The following is a 19,508-nucleotide window of genomic DNA, read 5'->3' on the forward strand; positions in this document are numbered from 1 at the left end:
GCTGACTGCACTTAACCCATTAGGTGTACTAGGTCGGACCACAGAGCTCCCTGCCCTAGCACACCATCTCAGCTGTGGGTGGCCAGGGCCACATATAAGAATGAGCTCGTATGTAGCGATACTTCCCCGGAATGCTGAGGCTTAAAGCCATCTGAGGCTCAGGGACTTGCTGAGTCAAAAGCAGTGTCTTTGAATTTGGAAGAAGAAGCAGCAAATATAGATTAGACAACCCAGCTCCTTCTAGATGAACATGAACACCTCTTTCTGCAGAAAAAAATGAATGAATATCTACAAAGCATATAAATTCTGTGATAAATGTTCATATTTAACTATGTAAAAACAGTGTGTAATTGCCGTTTCTGTGCACCAAACTATTTACCTATACATGTTTTCAGTAGCATTCACAATGATGGCTTTAAAAATATGCCTTGTGATTACGTTAAAGGTTTACAATATTGTATGACTAAAAATTGAAGGCATCCAAGGAGCACTTACCTAATTCAGTTGTCATGTATTGCATACAAATCACATCCTTCCTTGATGAAGCCTTAAAATGCAAACTCTGCAAATCTTGTTGAGCCACAATATTGACAGGCAAAGGCTCGTTTCGTAAGTTGAACTGTGCTTGGCTGGACACTGTTACTTATTTACAAAGGTACCAGAGGCTGTCGTACATTCTCATAGAGTACAGCAACAGCTATCTGTGAATTCTACATTTTTTTAGATTTGCATCTCTTGATGTATCATATATTAAAAAAAACCCTAAATTAAGACTACCACCAAGCAAACCTTGCTATGTAAGAACAATGCTGCTTCTACCGCTCTGCAGTTACAGCACACTGAATCTACCACACAAACAGCACATCGGCTGATCTTTCTTTCTTTGGACAGAAGAAAAAGAAAGTTGAGGGGAGAAAAAAAAAAGAATAAATGGGGTAACGTGTCAATAAACAACAGCTTGAACTCTGGAGCTAGGGAACCATAGCACATGGGTTTTGTGAAGTCTGACTGACCTATAACAGAAATCAGACTTTTTTTCCTGCTTTCTGCATGACCTTTGGATGTGGGCAGGAGGAGTAAATAAAAGACTATCAAGATCTCTGTTTACTTGGACAAGAGTTTAGGAATAGCAAACACCAACCCCACACAAGTTTCTGCAATCAGACTGTGTCTTGAAAAAAAATGTATGCCTTAATTTTTGCCCATTTCCCAAAGAGGGATGTCAAGAAGAACGTTTCAATACAAATTGAATGAGTTGCAATAAATTCACTTTCTATTTTGTCTAATGCATCCATTCAAGAATGCATTTACTATATCTTCAGGGCTTTGTAGTGTTCCTGTTTATTTTAATAACAGTAGTTTCATGCCTAGAGCTCCGTGGACTCAGATAAAAGAGTTCAAAGCACCTACATCGAAACCCACTGTCCATGAAGTGAATCATATTCTTTCTTGGTCTGTTGTCATATCTGCCATTCAGTCATATACACTGGTAGCAGCGCAGTGTAATGTGAAAATCTGAGCTGACTGTAGAGATAGAGGTGCAGGTGAAAACACACTAAGACAGGAGTCATTTAATCAAATTCCTACTGTAGCCAGGTCAAAATTCTTCCATTGTTTAGGTGAACACAATGCTACTGTATTCCATTGATCAAAAATAAACATGGCATACAGAAGATACGTCCAGAAAGGAAGGGAAAAGCATGACGAAGAGGTGTGAAACATTTATAAACCATATATACAGCCTTTACTTTTCTGTCTTCAATTACAGCAAACAGTACCAGTCACCAATAGGAAAAGGCCTAATTTGAGTATACAAATTAGAGGGAGTTGGTTCAGTAACAGAAGTTAGAGGAGAGCAACTAACTGCATCTCAGAGTACTTATGCATCTTTCCCCCTATGGGAGATGGAATATGATGCTTCTGTAAGGCCTCCATGTTTAATTCAAAACGCACTGTTTTATCCAAGACCAATGCTGAAGCTGATCCTGCCTTTTGAGAGACACAGGCTAAAGCACACAGTCAGGCAAGCTGCTCAACGTATGAAGATGAAGACTAGCAGCAAAGAAATTATGATTAGCAGCTCAGGAAAGTTACAAGGGTAAGATCATCCCTGGTATGTCTAAAGTTAGAAAGAGGCCTATTTCTAACTTACCTGTAGCACCAGAGTACAAATGTAAATTAAGTATTAAAGTAAGCTTGTTGGAAAAAAACAGACCAAAAAAACCCCAAACCAAACAAAAATGCTACACAGTGCACAGTCACAGACTGCTTTCAATACTTCCCTGGTTAAAACATCAGAAAAAAAAAGGTATTTTTTACAACAAAAGTACAGCTTACAACTTTGTGGATGTGTGAACTTGAATACATAATATTTCAAGGTACCAGTGCTACAAGTAAATACTGCCTGCTCCAAATAATGAACCAAGTATCAAGTCTTAGTGACACTCCATGTTTTATATGATCCTGAACAGTCCTGAAAATTTTGTGTTGTGGGGACAGAGAACAGTGATCATCAGGCCATCAATACAACTGTAGCCACAAACACTGTGGCAGACTCCTACCAAAAGTAACCTCGGCTTTTATGTCGATTTTATGAACTCCATTTATGCTGCATTGCAGCTACACAATTTCTAACCATTCATTTGAAAAAGTAACACAGATTAGATGAAATTGACCTCTTTTGTACTTAAAGGGGAGGAACACACGAAATGCCTGTCACAAGAACTGCCCAGTCACAAACCTACTGTTCCTCTTTCATGGCAGGGTACTGCACTTTCTTAGATCTCACACATATACTCTGCTTCACCCTACACTGTTGTTCTCTTCACTAGTCTACTGATTTATTTCCCACTATAAATGTCAGCTTCTCCTTTCTGTGTGCAATTAATTCCATAAATTAACTCTCTCATTCTGCCAAGTATACCCTATCTAATACTCCTAAGAAAAAAAAAAAAAAAACAAAAAAAACAAACAACTAAAAACCAAACGAACATATAAAGTAAACAAAGGATATGTTACAGTAAAAAGTGTAGCAAAGAAATGGGTAAAAGGGAAAGAGAAGCATTTCAGTTAAACTGGGACAATACAAACCGCAGATTCCATTTTTTACAACATGACCTTAATCAAATGCTTGGAATTTCTTAGCATAACTAAATTAGCAGTTCTCAGTAAAGCTCATAAGGATAACATATCTAAGACATTTCAGTAACTGCCAAAATATGCCACTTGTAACACATTTATTCAGCATTTGCATAAAATCTGATATGGCTTTTCTTTCAAATTTATTAAAAAACCCCACACAATTGTGTTATACAAAAACCAAACATACCCACAACTGTAAGAAGTAACAGCTTTTATGGCTTCAAATGCAAAAGCAGAAAGTTTCCCATAGCTTGTTTTCTTTCAGGCAAGGAAGGAAACTAACCTAATTCATCTAACCTAAAGAAACATCACCTTGGCTAAATATAAACAAAGTCACACAACTTCTGCCAGTGTTGCAGTGTTGTTGTCCTACCAAGAAATACTTGTCATCTTCCACTCACCCCAATTCCCTCCTAAATTAGTCACCATCTGCTTAATCTCAGCTGAGATCTCCATATTTCACCTACTGCAAAGATGAATGTTGGGAAGCCAGGGAATCTCTGCTGCAGGATAACAGAAAAAAAAAAGGTCTCTACATAATTACAATTATTTGCTTTTCACCACTTGTTCAGAGTAAAGCAGCAAGTCATTCAGGTCATTTCCTGACTGGCACAGCAAGTTATAGCAAGATACGCATTCTATTAATTTTTAATTGCATTGCTTGCAGATTGAAAACCCAAAAGGGGAGCGTTTCTTTTTAAAGCATAAAGAAGGGCACTGAAACTGCTTACCTCACTCAGCTCTGCAGGGGAGTCGTTTCCATATTTCATAGCAACTCCAGAATTCATGATTAGACTTCTCAAGGCTTGATGATTTCTGCAGATTTTAATGCTTAGAAGCTTTTTTCAACTGATTCAATACTTTCTTCTCAAAAATTTTTCTGTCTTACACATTTTGCTCTAGACAGCCATTTTTACCCCACACCAGTAGTTTAAATTAATGATGCAAGATCTTCTCAAAGAGCCAAACCAGTGTTGACTTCACAGACAATCCATTGCTGCGAGAGACTTGTTAATACCAAGAAGTGCTCGGAGAACGCAGGGAAGGAACTGCTTGCCAGGATCCCAGGGCTGTCTTAGTCCATCTGCAAGGCGTGCTTCTTCTCTGCTGTCTGTTTAATGCTGCTCTCTTCCACAACTCTGTTTAAGGACATCTCCCAGTGCTGCGTAATGTACTTAGAAAAATTTAATGAGCTTCACGTAAGTTCACAGAGGAATTAAAAGGAGAGTGCTGCTACAGTCCTCAGCGTTCGGGCACAGAGAAAAGAGAAGAAAGCTCCCCTCCCCGAGACAAACCAATGCTGCACTTCACGCTAAAGTTTCCCCTGCCAGTGAGCCTGGAGTTTAAGTGGTTTATGATCAAACACAGCTGTCTTGCTGCTGGCTACAGGGTGCATGGAAGGGGTGGTACTAAAAGGATAGTGCAAGTGGGAGGGAGCGAGCTACAGAGAGTTCATTTTGGAATTGCAGGCATCCTTCCAGCTTTCTGCATACTAATCACTACAAAGAAAACTATAAAGCTAAGTAACAGGAAATGCCACCTGGATAACAATAAACTGGATTCCTATTTCCCTATTCCCATGTGCAATTAAGTAAGGAAAGTTGGGGGACTTCATGGGGTGTGGGCTGTAAAGATTTCAAAAGGTCACAATAAGCCCAAAAGCACCACTAGAAAGCTGCAGATTCTATGTAACACCCTGACATTTTACAGAGACTTTGGGGAGATGCTACTGGAAGAAAGGAAGAAAAAAGCATTTGCTTTCAACAATCAACTAATGTTCTAGAAAAATCCTTAACAAGCTGGATTTGTGCACATGCTGCATTCACTGCAAGAACTGACAAACCTTCCCCTTCCCTCCATCCCCTAAAATATAGTGAAAGCCCCACACACTTTGTGATGCTGAATCATTATGTTCTTTTGGACTTACAAGTAGCAAATACCAGACTCTGCAGCTGAAATGTACCTGATTATCTTAATACAATGTATTACTGAAGTGTCAAATGAGTTCAGAAAACCACCAGGAGAAACAGGAATGAATGCTGTACAAGCTGCGGCACAGTTCTTGCACCCTCACAAAAACGTTTACACAGAAAACAATGTTCTCCAAGAGCAACATTTCAAAAATCATCTTGTGATTTTTATTTTTCTCTCCTAATCGGAGATTAATATCAATACACAGACATAAGGATAACTCATCCAAATGCCAATACATAAAGTGCATTAAGAACAAGAATTGAGATGAACACACATATATGTATGGCTCTATGTCACTAAAAAGCGTCGGCACTTTCTGGGTCCTTGTCCTTCCTCCATGCCCAGCATCAGGAACTGCAGTTCTCCTCTGGCTCAGGGGGGAAGGGGAATGCCACAGTCTCTTTACAAAACTTCTTACTTTTGTCCTCCAGGTCTATTTTCTAGCCTTTCCTTTCTATTTTCTGTATTTTTCCCATCCTCCAGTTTGCTTTTTAGTAACCTGTGGTTTTGGAGTTCCCTTCTCTTTTCATGCCCACCTTGCATTGCCTCCATTCTTCATTATCTTCCTCCTTGGGAGCATCCTCCCTGTCCCACCTTTACACACAGTTCTGTCGCTACGTTAGCGCTTCTCTGCGCATTCCTCCCTGCTAGTCCGCTTTGTTGCACACACACGTTTTCCATTTAGGGCCCCGCAGGCCGGTGGCGGGGCTGCACTGCTCTCTGCTGGCGGCCGGCTCCGGTCTCAGACACGGCCCCCAGCCCCGGGCAGACCCCTCTGCTGACCCTCCCCTGGGGAGGGATGGAGTAGCACATGCGCCGCCGCGTGGTGCACTGATTTCCCGTCCATTAAGATGTTTATACGCAGGAACAAAGGTGCTGTGTAATGATTTACCTCGTTTCTCACACCTGAGTTAAAAAAAAAAAAAAACACAAACAAACCATTTTCGGTTCAAAAATTCCTGCAGCTGACACAGCACATATAGGAATTTTTTATCTTTTCCAAGTTATGCCTTCACAAGGCTGAGGGTGAGAAAGGTTTTGTATTTTGCATCACTATCCCTATCAACTTTTATATTTGCTTGGAATCTGCCCTGATGTGATCTTTCTCCAATTCTGTCACATGCATCACAGGTTCTTCCACACAGGGATGAGTCTCAGAATTACTTAAGAATAAAGTTCTAAGGTTTTCCTTTTCCAAAGCAAAGGACATATTAATTATGGCCTCAATATACCTCATTTCCTAGACTATATCCCTATATTGCCAAGTACTTCCCAGTTGACTATCAATAGGCATTCAGAAATTAGAAGTTTTGATTTGCTTTCTTCTCGCACCATTGGTGCCCATTCCTGGCAGACAAGCCATCCGACAGACCAGAATACATGGCACTCAGATGCATCTCAAGCATAATGGTGCAGGACACGTGAGGATCTGAACTAGATCCATTCCATACTGCACCCATACACTGCACAGGATTATTTTTTCCTGTCTCTTTCCTATTCCACACAGTAACGTGGTAGAAAGAGACAGAGATACTGACTGGAAAACAAGAGCAGAATTCACAGTTTTACATGTGCACAAGAACATAGGAGATGCATGCCACTACTTTCAGAAAAATAATTATTTAAAATATAAAAACTAATTGTAACTCCTGAAAATTAATGAAATAGTCAAACCCTGGTGATGGAGCTGACTCCCATTGCAATCTCTGCATAATTGCACTGATTGGTACAGGGTTACATACCTCTCAATTGGAAAAAATCAGCTGTTACTGTTAACCAACCCACAAACACTGGTACTGCCTGTTTCAATGTAGCCTGAGGTCCTTATAAACTTTGCAGGCATTTATTTATTGTGGAGGGACAGCCATGACTAAATGTAATAATTCTTCTAAAACAGTTACTATTATATCACATTTTAAAAATAGTAGGATAGAGAACATATTCCAAATACCTAAATATTTAGAACTTGTTCCTCTGTGAAATGTCATATTATCTAGTATTTCTCGAAGTCCATTTACTAACTGAATGAAAACATTAGATCACAAAACTAAATTCCCAGATAGACTTGACCGAGTGTCTCCAGGCAGCTTCACTGTTTCCAAACACATGCAAGTGATCTAACACAGTAGCAGGGTACTAAGAACTTTTTTGAAGCCAAAGTGCATTTTCCCATTGGCTTGTGCCAAAGGCAAGCTTCAAAGAAAGCAAAGGAAATCTCAAGTATGCCAATTTTGCATTGCCAGGAAAAGAACAGAGCACCCTGTGATCCAGCTAGAGAGAGGTGCCTGCTGGATTCAGTCCCTCTCTGTTTCTGTTCGGCTGCTGACTGTCCAGTCTCTCCCTGACTCAGTTCCTTGTCTAGGACAGCAACGCTCCCTTGCCCTCAGCCTCCTCCTGCCTGTCTGATTTTTTAGCCTCTACAGAGAGGAAGGGGGTGAGGATGGGAACAGAAAGAGCAATCTCTTAACCTACAGAGGTACATTTTTCAGCCCAAGAGGACAGAGTCTCAGTGGATGCCTCACTGTGTACTGTGACACAAACATGAAGGGGAAACAAGAAGCTGGATGCATCCAGCTGTCACTGAGGCTTTTATAAACAATACCCACCAATCATGCTATGTCACGACAGAGACACTGGCCTGGGCTTCCACTCAGTCTCAGTGGATTCTGATCAATTACTGCTTTCTGTACCTCTAAGGCACTCATGATGCATACTGCTGGTAAGTAACCACATCTGCACTGACAGATTCTTCCCATGATAATTTCAGAATTATCTAGTAACAACCATTGGTGTGGCCAGTTTGCTGACTGTTGATCTAATAATCCTTTGGCCACTCTATTCGTTTATTCTTATTAAACTGCAGAAGAAGAATCACTGACATGCACTCGAGATTTACTGAGGAATCTACTTTTTGGTCGTATCTGAATACTCATTTAATAAGATTTACTCTGTCACCTGGTGTAAAAGGATTCTTTTGGGATGAGATACAACTCTCTGGCCCTTCTCACCTTCACTTTTTGAAACTGTCACAGAATATGGAAAAAACTCAGCACTGTAGTTATTTTACAAGGTTTCTTCCTCATAATCTGTCTCAGTAATTACAACACTCTGTTTCCTAACAGTTATTGGAGCAGGTGTGACAACTGCCACACTTGAATGTTTCTTCCTTGTTTTGACAGCTGCAGAGTGAAAACTACAGCATAAAAGCAATTATCTACTAAATATATATGTATAGCATATTCTTCAGCATAGTGTATACCACTTTCTGGGAAGCAGTTTCCCTCTACATACAACATACATAATTAGCTGATCACAATTCCAGGATGTACAAAATAAGGCCTTCTTAGTTGGTTCTGTTTAATGAGCTCTGTAATTGAAATGCCACTAATTGAACTCCACTGAGCATTTAGTTTATGCTTATTTGTTTCAATATCATCTCTACAGTTAGAGCAGCACCCTGCATAATCCCACACACAAATAGATTACACCTTCAAATATTGCAAATCTGGCACACCTAATTTGAGTGCAGCATGTTTTTTTCTCATTCTGGCACGAAATACATAGCTTTAGTGCCAAAGTCTAAATTTCCATGGACAAAATAGTAGCACTCAGAAGGCTAAACTTGGAAGCAGAAGCTCAATACAGCATTTGGATAATGTTTCCAGAAAATACTTTATTCAATAATACTAATGCACTGTGATATAAAAGGGAGAGGCCAAAAGGGACGGTAGTTTCTTCTTGATGCAAACTGTTCTCATTAATGCTGGTGAAGGTTATGCACCTAGGCTGAGAGAAAAAAAAAAAAAACAAAAAAACACCACAACTTATTTGAAACAATTGAAAGTAACCTTATACTGAAGAATAAACCACTCTCTCTGAAAAAAATGCAAGCAAATTTCTCTTCTTTCCTTCAATCACACCATCTCAATTAGTCTAAAACAGATAACGTGTCTAGAATAATGTCATTTCCAAATAGCACTTCAATCAGCTACTCTCACTTGTTCACCCTTCCTTAAATACTTAATCCACTTAAAAAGTCATGTCCTTGACCCGACCAGTCTCCTTGGGAGTTCACATTTGATCCCTTTTTCTATCCTTCAGTATTTCATGCCATAAAGCCACTCACCAACCTGTCAAACATCCACTCTCATTTTCTGTCATTTCATCCAAAGCCATCACATTCATTTTGATTCCCCTGACCCCACAGAGCCTTAGCATCAGGTCAGGACAGGAGAAGCACCAGGGTGTCAATGTGTGCCTGTTATTCATGTTAGAAATTGTCTGAGGACAATAGGGAGAGAAAACAGCAATTTCATGCTCCTTTCATGTTGCAGCCATCTAATTATCATCACTGTTGATTTGTTCCTTGCTTAAAAACACAAACAAGGACATTCTGTAAACTACAATTCATGTCATCATACTTCTGCTGAGCTTCCTTTCATTGTTCAGCATTCCCTCAGTTAATCATCTATTCCTCCAGTTATTAACCACAAGGTAAACTCACTCATTTCACTTCCAGTCCCTACAATCTTGGTAGCTATTTTGATTTAACTTTTTGAGATACAGTCTGTTGGTTTTGAATACTTATTGCACTAAAAATATGACCACTCTTAGTAAAATACCTGTGGATTAATCCTGCCTTTGAGATATCTACTCTTCTCCTGCATCAGAACTTGTATTCCCTCAAATTTATCAGTTGCAAATTGAATGTCTTTCAAACATTCTCTCTCACATAAGAAAGTTTTGCCAGGACTCCCCTGCTAAGTCTCTCCTGTTTTGCCCATTCCCTGATAGTGAGATTTCCTCATTTACATTCTCTCCTTACTCCTAAAGTCTCTTGGTTTTATGTCTTACCCTTCATACACTCCCATTTCTAGTTCCAGTCCCCACTCCACAGTCATGATCTTGTTTCTGCAAACATTCAGCAATGCAGCTCATCAGCTGCCCCCTTCTCTTTCATTCTTGAGCTTTTCTGAGACATCTATGTGTGTTCAATCTGTAATTATTTTCCCTAATTTTAGAACTGCTCTCCACTCTGACTTCTGTTACCATGGGCATGTTGAACACGCAACTCCCTGACCTGGACTAGTGACCACGTAAGTGCCCACAGTGACACAAAGAAGGGGGAGGGAGCCTGGCCCCGGGTTTGCATCAGAGCTGAGCTTGGACACTTCACTCCACTCCCACACAAGCTCCCCGTTTCACCAGCTGTGGTCAAGACCTCTTCTGAATGTTTAAGAGATGAACTGATGGATACTTTCTGACTACATGTACATATATACACATACATATACATATTTGTACATATTTAGTCTGTGATGTTTCAATACTCAGAGATGCAAGGAAAACCATTAACAAAACCTCTACGCTGGACTTCCGGAGGGCAGATTTTTGCCTATTCAGAAGTCTAGTTCAGAGCATACCCTGGGAAACAATGCTTAAAAACAAGGGGGCCCAGGAGGGTTGGACATGCTTCAAGCAGGAGGTTTTGAGTGCACAGGAACACGCTATACCAGTGTGCCGAAAGGTTAGCTGGCGGGGAAGACAACCGGCTTGGTTAAACAGGGAGATTCTGAATGAAATCAGAAATAAAAAGAGACTTTACCGACTGTGGAAAAAAGGGCTGGCTACTTATGAAGAATTTATGGAAATAGCTAGATCATGCAGAAAAAAAATCAGGGAAACGAAAGTACAATTTGAAGTTAATTTGGCCAATTCTGTCAGGGATAATAAAAAGTCCTTCTTCAAATATGTTAACAACAAAAGGAGGGGCAAGGAAAACCTCCATTCTCTGTTGGACTTTGAGGGAAATATAGTTAACAAAGATGAGGAGAAAGCTGAGGTACTTAATACCTACTTTGCCTCAGTTTTTACCAGTAAGACAGGTGGCCCTCAGGACAACTCATCTCTGAAGGTGGTTGACAGAGACAGGAACCCAAATAGGCCCCTTGTATTCCAGGAGGAAATAGTTGGTGATTTACTGAGCCATCTGGATCCTCACAAGTCTATGGGACCAGATGGGATCCATCCTAGGGTGATGAGGGAGCTAGCAGAAGAACTTGCCAAGCCTCTCTCCATCATTTTCCAACAGTCTTGGCTCACTGGGGAGGTCCCATATGATTGGAAATTGGCCAATGTTACCCCAGTCCACAAAAAGGGCTGCAAAGCTGACCCTGGCAACTACAGGCCTGTCAGCCTGACCTCAGTGCCTGGCAGGGTTATGAAGCAGATCATCCTGAATGGAATCACACAGCACCTTCAGGATGGACAAGGGATCAGACCCAGCCAGCATGGGTTTAGGAGGGGCAGGTCCTGTCTGACCAACCTGATCTCCTTTTATGATCAGGTAACTCACCTGGTGGATGAGGGGAAAGCCGTGGATGTGGTCTATCTGGACTTCAGCAAGGCCTTTGACACTGTCTCCCATAATATACTCCTGCAAAAGCTGGTAGCCCATGGCTTGGACAAGTGTACTCTACGCTGGGTTAAGAACTGGCTGGAGGGCCGGGCCCAGAGAGTGCTGGTGAATGGTGCTGCATCTAGCTGGTGGCCAGTCACTAGTGGTGTTCCCCAGGGGTCGGTGTTGGGTCCAGTCCTATTTAACATCTTTATTGACGATTTAGATGAGGGGATTGAGACCATCATCAGCAAATTTGCTGATGACACCAAGTTGGGAGGGAGTGTCGACCTGCTGGAAGGCAGGAGGGCTCTGCAGAGGGATCTGGACAGACTGGAAAAATGGGCTGATTCCAATGGGATGAAGCTCAACAAGGCCAAGTGCCGGGTGCTGCACTTTGGTCACAACAACCCCCTGCAGCGCTACAGGCTGGGCACAGAGTGGCTGGAGAGCAGTCAGACAGAAAGGGACCTGGGGGTACTAATTGACAGGAAGCTCAACATGAGCAATCAGTGTTCCCAGGTGGCCAAAAAGGCCAATGGTATCCTGTCCTGTATCAAAAATAGCGTGGTCAGCAGGACAAGGGAAGTGATCCTTCCCCTGTACTCTGCATTGGTGAGGCCACACCTGGAGTATTGTGTTCAGTTCTGGGCCCCTCAGTTCAGGAAAGACATTGAAGTGCTGGAGCGAGTCCAGAGAAGAGCAACAAGACTGGTGAAGGGACTTGAGCATAAGACCTATGGAGAGAGGCTGAGGGAGCTGGGGTTGTTTAGTCTAGAGAAGAGGAGGCTTAGAGGTGACCTCATCACTCTCTATAACTACCTGAAGGGAAGTTATAGCCAGGTGGGGATTGGTCTCTTCTCCCAGGCAGTTAGCAATAGGACAAGGGGGCATGGGCTTAAACTCTGCCAGGGGAAATTTAGGCTGGATATTAGAAAGAAATTCTTTACAGACAGAGTGGTCAGGCACTGGAATGGCCTGCCCAGGGAGGTGGTGGACTCGCCGTCCCTGGAGGTTTTTAAACTGAGATTGGACATGGCACTTAGTGCCATGATCTAATAAACGGACTAGAGTTGGACCAAGGGTTGGACTCGATGATCTCTGAGGTCTTTTCCAACCCAGTCAATTCTGTGATTCTGTGATTCTGTATATATACTGCACACACTTAACAAACAAGTATACACATATTATATATATGTGTGTACACAGACTTATCTATATACATGTACATATGTAAGTATTTGAAAGTGTGGATTCACTGAGATGTTCCATTTGAAACATTTTCAAATGGATGAATACTGGCAAAGGCAGTCAAGGGGCTGACAGATCCCTACTTGAAGCTCTACAAGACTTTGCGGCTGGCATGAACATCTAAATAACAAGAGCATCAAGTTCACTGAGCACTTATGGAGTTTGGGGGAGCTTTTATTTTGTCAGAAATGATTAAAAAAATTACTTCACCAACAATGTGAACTCAAGGGATACATATAAAACCTCTGGTGAATCAAAACCCCTAGTTTTCAACCAGATCTATGTTACTACCAACAAATTTGAGATTATTGTCATTGAATTCCTACAGGCCTTGTGTTAAGTTCATTTTATTTGCTGTCTTCCTTGGCTGCATAGTTGAATGGGTGCTCATAAAGATCAACAAGTTAGTTTACAGAACAATTCTCAACTCCCTAACTATTTAGCATCCTGTAACTATAAGTGTATCCTGGCATGAGACACTTCAAGAAACACCTGGCACCCCTGTGGGCGCTACAGAAATAAGGGTTTTTCCTTCCTTTTCTATAATACATACCAGACAATCAATATTCATGTAAAAATCAGATTCAGCAATAATATGCACTTACAATCTCTTTAAAAATTCATAGGGTAGAAAGACTCAATGTCTTTTTCTCCAGTCACTTCCCTAAAATTATAGCTTCAAGTAGGTAAAGTAATACAAAACTCAGCATAGGAAATTAGAGAGGGCTATTTAGCTTAAAGCCATAAACCTCACTTGGGTACATCAGTGGGGTTCTTACTTCATTATGAACTCTTCACAGAACAGACACTGCCCTTCCCAAAGCTCAGAGTTTATTTGATTGCTTCCTACCATGATGAAAAACAGAGTTTAACAACACAGTGCAACAGAGCTATTAACATAATCTGTCTCCCAGCTGAGTAGTGATAATGTGGTTTTCTAACCCAAAATGAAGCAATCACACTGAAACAGTTCTTCACAAAAAGTACAAACAGTAAGTGCAAGAGAGCGCATGTGCAGAAGTACTCACCTCCCATTTTCTCTGCACTGGCACCTAAATAGTTCCTCAAAACAGCTGTGCTGACAATCATATGTTCATTAAAAAAAAAAAATAATACAAATCCAGAACAGAAAGAGAAGCAGCAAGTTTGAACAGCAGCAGCAGCATCCTGTACTGCCTGAGGTCAGTGTCCCAGACCTGACACTGTCAGGGGAATAATTCCAGGGAGCACAAGCATCTTGATGAACTTAACCATGGCACTGACAGGTTTCTATGGGCAGGAACCCTACCTTGTCTCACTTGGTTGGCAGGATAAAGGTTGATCACTCCATTATAACTGAACTAGCCCTGAACTGCAAAAGCTCTTCGAGTCCATTTTCAACTGTGCACTGTGGTTAAGATTTTCATTTTATTATTAAAATTCCTGTATATAATATAACAAAAACATATGGGTTCATTATATGCATAAAAGGGGAGGGGGAATAAGTCTTCACATCTCTTTAATTAACGAGGATTCACAGAAGCTCAACAGTGCCAACTGCAACTATGTCAGGTCAACACTTCCAACTCAAACATCAGGCAGAAAGGCTGGTAAAGCAGAAGATCCTGTGTCAAGGCTACATTGTAATCTTTCTGGCACACCAGAACCCAGGAGATTCACTTCGCTTCAACAGACTAATCTGGGCCTCAGGCTCAGCTTAGCAAGACCAAGCAAGGTAAATATATTGATACTATATTCTATGTGGCTTTGTGCAGTGGTGCTGGGACAATGTACCAGGTGAATCGCTCTTCATCTCAGACAACCTAGGAAAAAAAAGGAGTAAAAAGATCTGCACACCTGCACTGGAGCCGGAGCTCTTGTAACTACAGCAAACATAATGGGATGCGCAGTTTCTAGTCAGAATCTAGTCAGGATACAAAATCCTTGCAACTGATTTAAATTACAAGTTTTGAAACTTACACGCACTTGTTAAAAGCCCCATTTTCTATAGCATCCCACTGCCACATGCCGGTTCCCATCATTCAGTTACAACCTTAGAGCTGGGATAAAACCCACCATTCTGTGCACTTCACCTTCATTATATATTGTGAGAGATGTTGTTCAACTGTCACATAAAAGATCCAAATAAAAGCCTCAGTCAAAAGGATCTATTAAAAGGCTGCCTGAACAAATATGCCCTATGGTGACACCTATCACATTGTGCTGTGACCGTCTGCAGACAGAAATAGTGACAGGAAAAAAAAAAGAAGAACCTCAGCACAAAGTCATCAAAAAGGGGCTATAATCCCATAATGAAATCATCTGTCATGGAGAGAGGGAGAAAGAAATTATGTCAATATGTTACTGAAACTTCATATGTTCAAGAAACTTCATAGTTTGCCTTTTGCTCACTTCTATGTCTGTTACGATCCAGTAAGGTTAAAAGACAGAAAAACTATATTTCAAATAAAGCAAACTAGTCTTGGCAGACCTAATCTGTAATGTCCCTTTTAACTTATAAAAGAAAAATGAATAGCTGAGCACTATTAGAGGGCTATATAAGCCAGAATGGTATAAACACAGTGCATAATCCTATTACACCTGATGCCTGCTTCAGACAAACAAACTCCATTTCAATGCTGGTTTGAATTCAAAGACAAAAAGCAAACAGCTTCATGTATCTCCACACATAAAAAACATCTGTCAGGCAAAACTGTCTGTGTGCCTGCTTTCTGACTAGCCAAACCTCCTGAATCTATATTCCAATAATCAGTTATTGCGTTAATGGAATTGTCGCATTCTATTTTTAGCCTGGCAGAATGGAAATGATGCCTAGTTTGGAGGCAAAGGCACAAAAGGCAAGGCTGTCTTCGGCACAAATCTTTTATTAAGAGTAGGCTCTACTGTCCACACCACTAGAATCTTCTTCGTCTTCAGGCCTTCCTGCCTACTACAGCTCCAGCTGAAGGAATCATTAGACTGTACTTTCAGAGTAATAGCTTTTGTTGGCATGAAAAATAAATTTTAATACCCATCACATCTAGGACATGGAAAACAAATGGCTGCAAGAGGAGGAAAGGAAGAGATGCAGCTCCTGTGGTTTCCTGTAACACTACGCACCGGTTCCCAAATACAGAACAGATCCTTTGACAGAATAACTTGGAAAACTAGATCTGTGCACAAGTAACCGAATTCTGACATATCCTACAAAGTGGCTATAGCAATTAATAAATTCCTTGAAATACATAGAATCTAAGTGTTTCTTATCGACACAAGCCTCATACAGAGGGACTAGAAAGGCATTGTTCTCTCTCCTGTCAAAAACATGTGTCCTGAGAACATAGGATACCTGACGCTTTGAGGCCAAATTTCCATGTCTGTAAGGGAAAGGGTGGGGAAGCTGAAGGAGCAGAGCTTCCCAAACCAAGGAGCAAACAAGCCTATTTTAGAAAAAGAGAAGATTTGGAGAGAGCATGGAAAAGAAAAAGGAGCAGACTTTGCCAGAAAAGGCCATACCAATTTTACTGAGATATAAACCATAAAAACTTTAGAAATTAAATGAGACCCATGGTAGTAGGTTCTCATTAACACGGACACCAAACAAATGTACAAACCAACCATGGAATTACCTTTCACAGTACAGTTCTTGATACCAGCCCTGAAAAGATCGTTTCCCAAAAGAAATACCTGTGTGATTTCAATAAAACTCATATTTAATTTACAGGGGATGGCTATACACTAAACAATAGAGAAAACTCTTCATATTTAGGATAGTTATTAAGAGCATACCTTGACTGCTGCAAATCTCTATGAAGTCATTTCTTTCCCTATCCCCTAAAGAAGTATTTTTGCTTTCTTTATAACCAGAAATTCTTCCTGTTTTTAAGGAGTCAATTTTTACATCTAGATGCACAAGCTTTGTTAAAATAAGACAAAAAGGTAGCTTACTAGAGTAACAGCCCACATACAAGATTTACAACTTTTGGGGAGGGTAAGTAGTATGGATATTAATTTTTACTCCCTAAACACACTAACATTACAGTGACTTGTGACTTGTATACATAAGATGGACAAGCAGACACCTATCACCAGTGGATAATTCAATCATATCAGTGTTTTTAGGAAAGACTGTTGATTACACAGGCACATCCCCTGCCAGTCACACAGCAAAGGATGCTAGAAAATTCAGCTGGCTGTCTTACAGCCAAGCTGGGAGGTGTGGTACGAAGTAACAGAATAATTGATGTATTGTCAAATGGTCTCAAGTACTAGAGAAAGGGCCAAGGAGATTAAATTCAGCATTTTGAATTTCAGCACAGGATGTCATATGTGAATATATGCCAAATACCAAGCATCTCTGTAATATTCTCTTGATAAAGTACTAAGTACATATTATAATGTTAAGGTACTGCAAGAAATCATAACATGCTCAATAACATGACAGCAGTACAGAATTTACATGCAGATCACTTAATTTACATTTACATGCATCTCAATGCACAAAAACGGTTATTGTGACTCAGGATGAAACAGCCCATTAATGTTGTTTCAAGTAGTTACCCAGAACCAGCTGCACTACAGTCTCACATAAACACAGTGATAATTATTAAGTGTGCTCTTTTTATACCCAAAAGCTATCTCTATGAATAGGCCACAGTAAGTTAGGTTTGCCTGATTAGGGAGCAGATCCTCTAGGTGGGATAGGAAAAGCTGCCTCTCCCTAAATAAAGTAACAGTGACTTCTGGAATACTATCACTCAGTATAAACTACGTCAACTAAAAATAATAGCTTTCTCAAAACAATGGTTCTGTCTGTCATAATATGCAGCTCAATACTCTTAAGGAGGAAAAATTAGCATTCAAGGAGTCTGACTAACAAAGAGGTATCACAGTAAGAATATCCATTTTCAGAGCACATGACACTTCCTAAGACAAAGATATTAAGTTCTCATCTGCTAGTGATCATGCTGAGAAACTAATGCTAATATAACTACATATTGCTTTAGCATTAATATTTCCAGTATGTCTTCATACTTTATCAACTTTGGGGTTGTGTAGCCAACAGAGATGACATCTCCATGAGGCACAGTGAGTCCACGGTCAGAACTAAATTTGGTATAGTCAACTTAATTCTGCTGCGCAGAAAGCATACCAGGTCACACAGACGTACAATCAAAATGGTCTGTTCCCAAGATCAACAAAGTCCTTAGTAGCTCCGATTGAGGTACACACACATGGAAATCAGACAGGAATAGCTGAAGAAGAGCTTATTCCACAGTAGATACAAAGAGATGCATTAAGAATCTTGGTGCATTAGCTTTCTGGTTTGTTCTTAATAGAGACACTCCAAACCCAGCTCCCTTTAAGATGAGAATTACGTGCAGATTTGGCAGGTTGAGCAAACTGCATCAATGTCCTCCTGCCTAAACACACCCACCTTGCATTGACAAGATAAAGCAGGATTACATCTGTTTATCGCTGGCCAGAATGATGAGAGGCTGCAGGAAGTGATGCTGGCACCTCTGTAAATATGCCATTCTCTCTAAGAACAACCACATCTGTGGCACTTGCATGGCTGATTTGAGGAGGAAATAGCAACATGAGCTTCTGAAAGCAAGTGGTCATGAAGAAATCCTACCACACTCTATTCTCAAAAACACAGCTGTACTCTTCCCCTCTGCAAGTCAATCATACCCTCATCAAATTTTTCTGTGTTTTCAACCAAAAATGCTCTGGCAAGGAAGGTGCAGTCAAAAAGATTCCAATAGAGCAGGAGTGTCTTTGGAAGGAAAACCAGAGATTAAAGCATCCTGGAACACAGCAGTCCCTGGACTGATAGTTTAAAAAAAAAAAAAAAGGAGAACATACTGAGGATCATATTTCAAAAATGTAAGATCTCTGTGCAGAGGCTTTCTCAGTAAACCAGAGTTCCTTACAGTTAAAAGAATAAAGGTATGAGATCATATTATCATGGCAGATGAAACAATCCCAAGTGGTTTTACTTATGTAAATGTAGCTACTTCTGACAACAAATACATTCATCTTAAAACAACAATGAATTAAGGCAACAGAAACTAACAGTAAGCACACAGACATGTACTAGCATTTATATACACACATTCTACTAAAAAAATAATCAAGTTAATCTAGTCTATTTTAATTATGTGCAAGGAGAATATGAAAAGTGAATTAAACATATCCAAATTTTACTACTTCAGCTTATTAAACTTCACTGGCATTCTAATGTGACAATGCCTATCATATGGGGATGCTGCCCCATGCGATGTTTCCAGAGAACAGCAATACATCAGCTCCTACAATAGAGAGCTGTCCCTCCTGCTAGCACCATGGGGAATGCATCACAATTGCATGGCTGCGTGGGAAGTGAACAGATGTGACACCACATGAACTAGCTGTTTCACTGCAGTTACATGACCGTGCACGTTAGTGACCCTTGTACGACTTTGAATATTCAAGTACAAAGAAAAAACAACTCACAAGCATGCACATGCACAAAGAAATCCTTTGAAATGCTTGGATTATTTTCTATCCATGAAGAATATTTAAATTATTTACATCCCAATGCAATACAAACTAAACCCATAAATGATTACATTTGGAACATATGCAAGGGTTCCTATCAGAGGTATCTGCTGTAGTATTTAACCTAATGGGATGAACATGTACATCATCAGTAAGTGGTGACAGGTCATGTTAAAGGTTATATGTTAGTCATAAATACTGGTACCAAGGTGCAAAGATATAA

General features: G+C 40.4%; 1 protein-coding gene across 2 annotated transcripts in view; it reads right to left on the reverse strand.

Moving 5' to 3' along the window:
* The window catches only part of MCC (MCC regulator of WNT signaling pathway), a 213,987-nt gene that overhangs the window by 160,010 nt on the left and 34,469 nt on the right, over nucleotides 1-19,508 (reverse strand). Inside the window, exon 1 of one of the 2 annotated variants that reach the window (XM_082075390.1) lies at nucleotides 3,873-3,981. The exons of the other annotated variant lie outside the window; for it this stretch is intronic. Coding sequence (XP_081931516.1) covers nucleotides 3,873-3,929 — 57 coding nt within the window. The 5' untranslated portion in view covers nucleotides 3,930-3,981. Of the gene's footprint in view, nucleotides 1-3,872; nucleotides 3,982-19,508 lie in introns of those variants that run through there. 2 annotated transcript variants of the gene reach the window in all.

The sequence above is a fragment of the Streptopelia decaocto genome (genome assembly GCF_964273445.1).
Source record: "Streptopelia decaocto genome assembly, chromosome: Z".
Lineage (NCBI taxonomy): Eukaryota > Metazoa > Chordata > Aves > Columbiformes > Columbidae > Streptopelia > Streptopelia decaocto.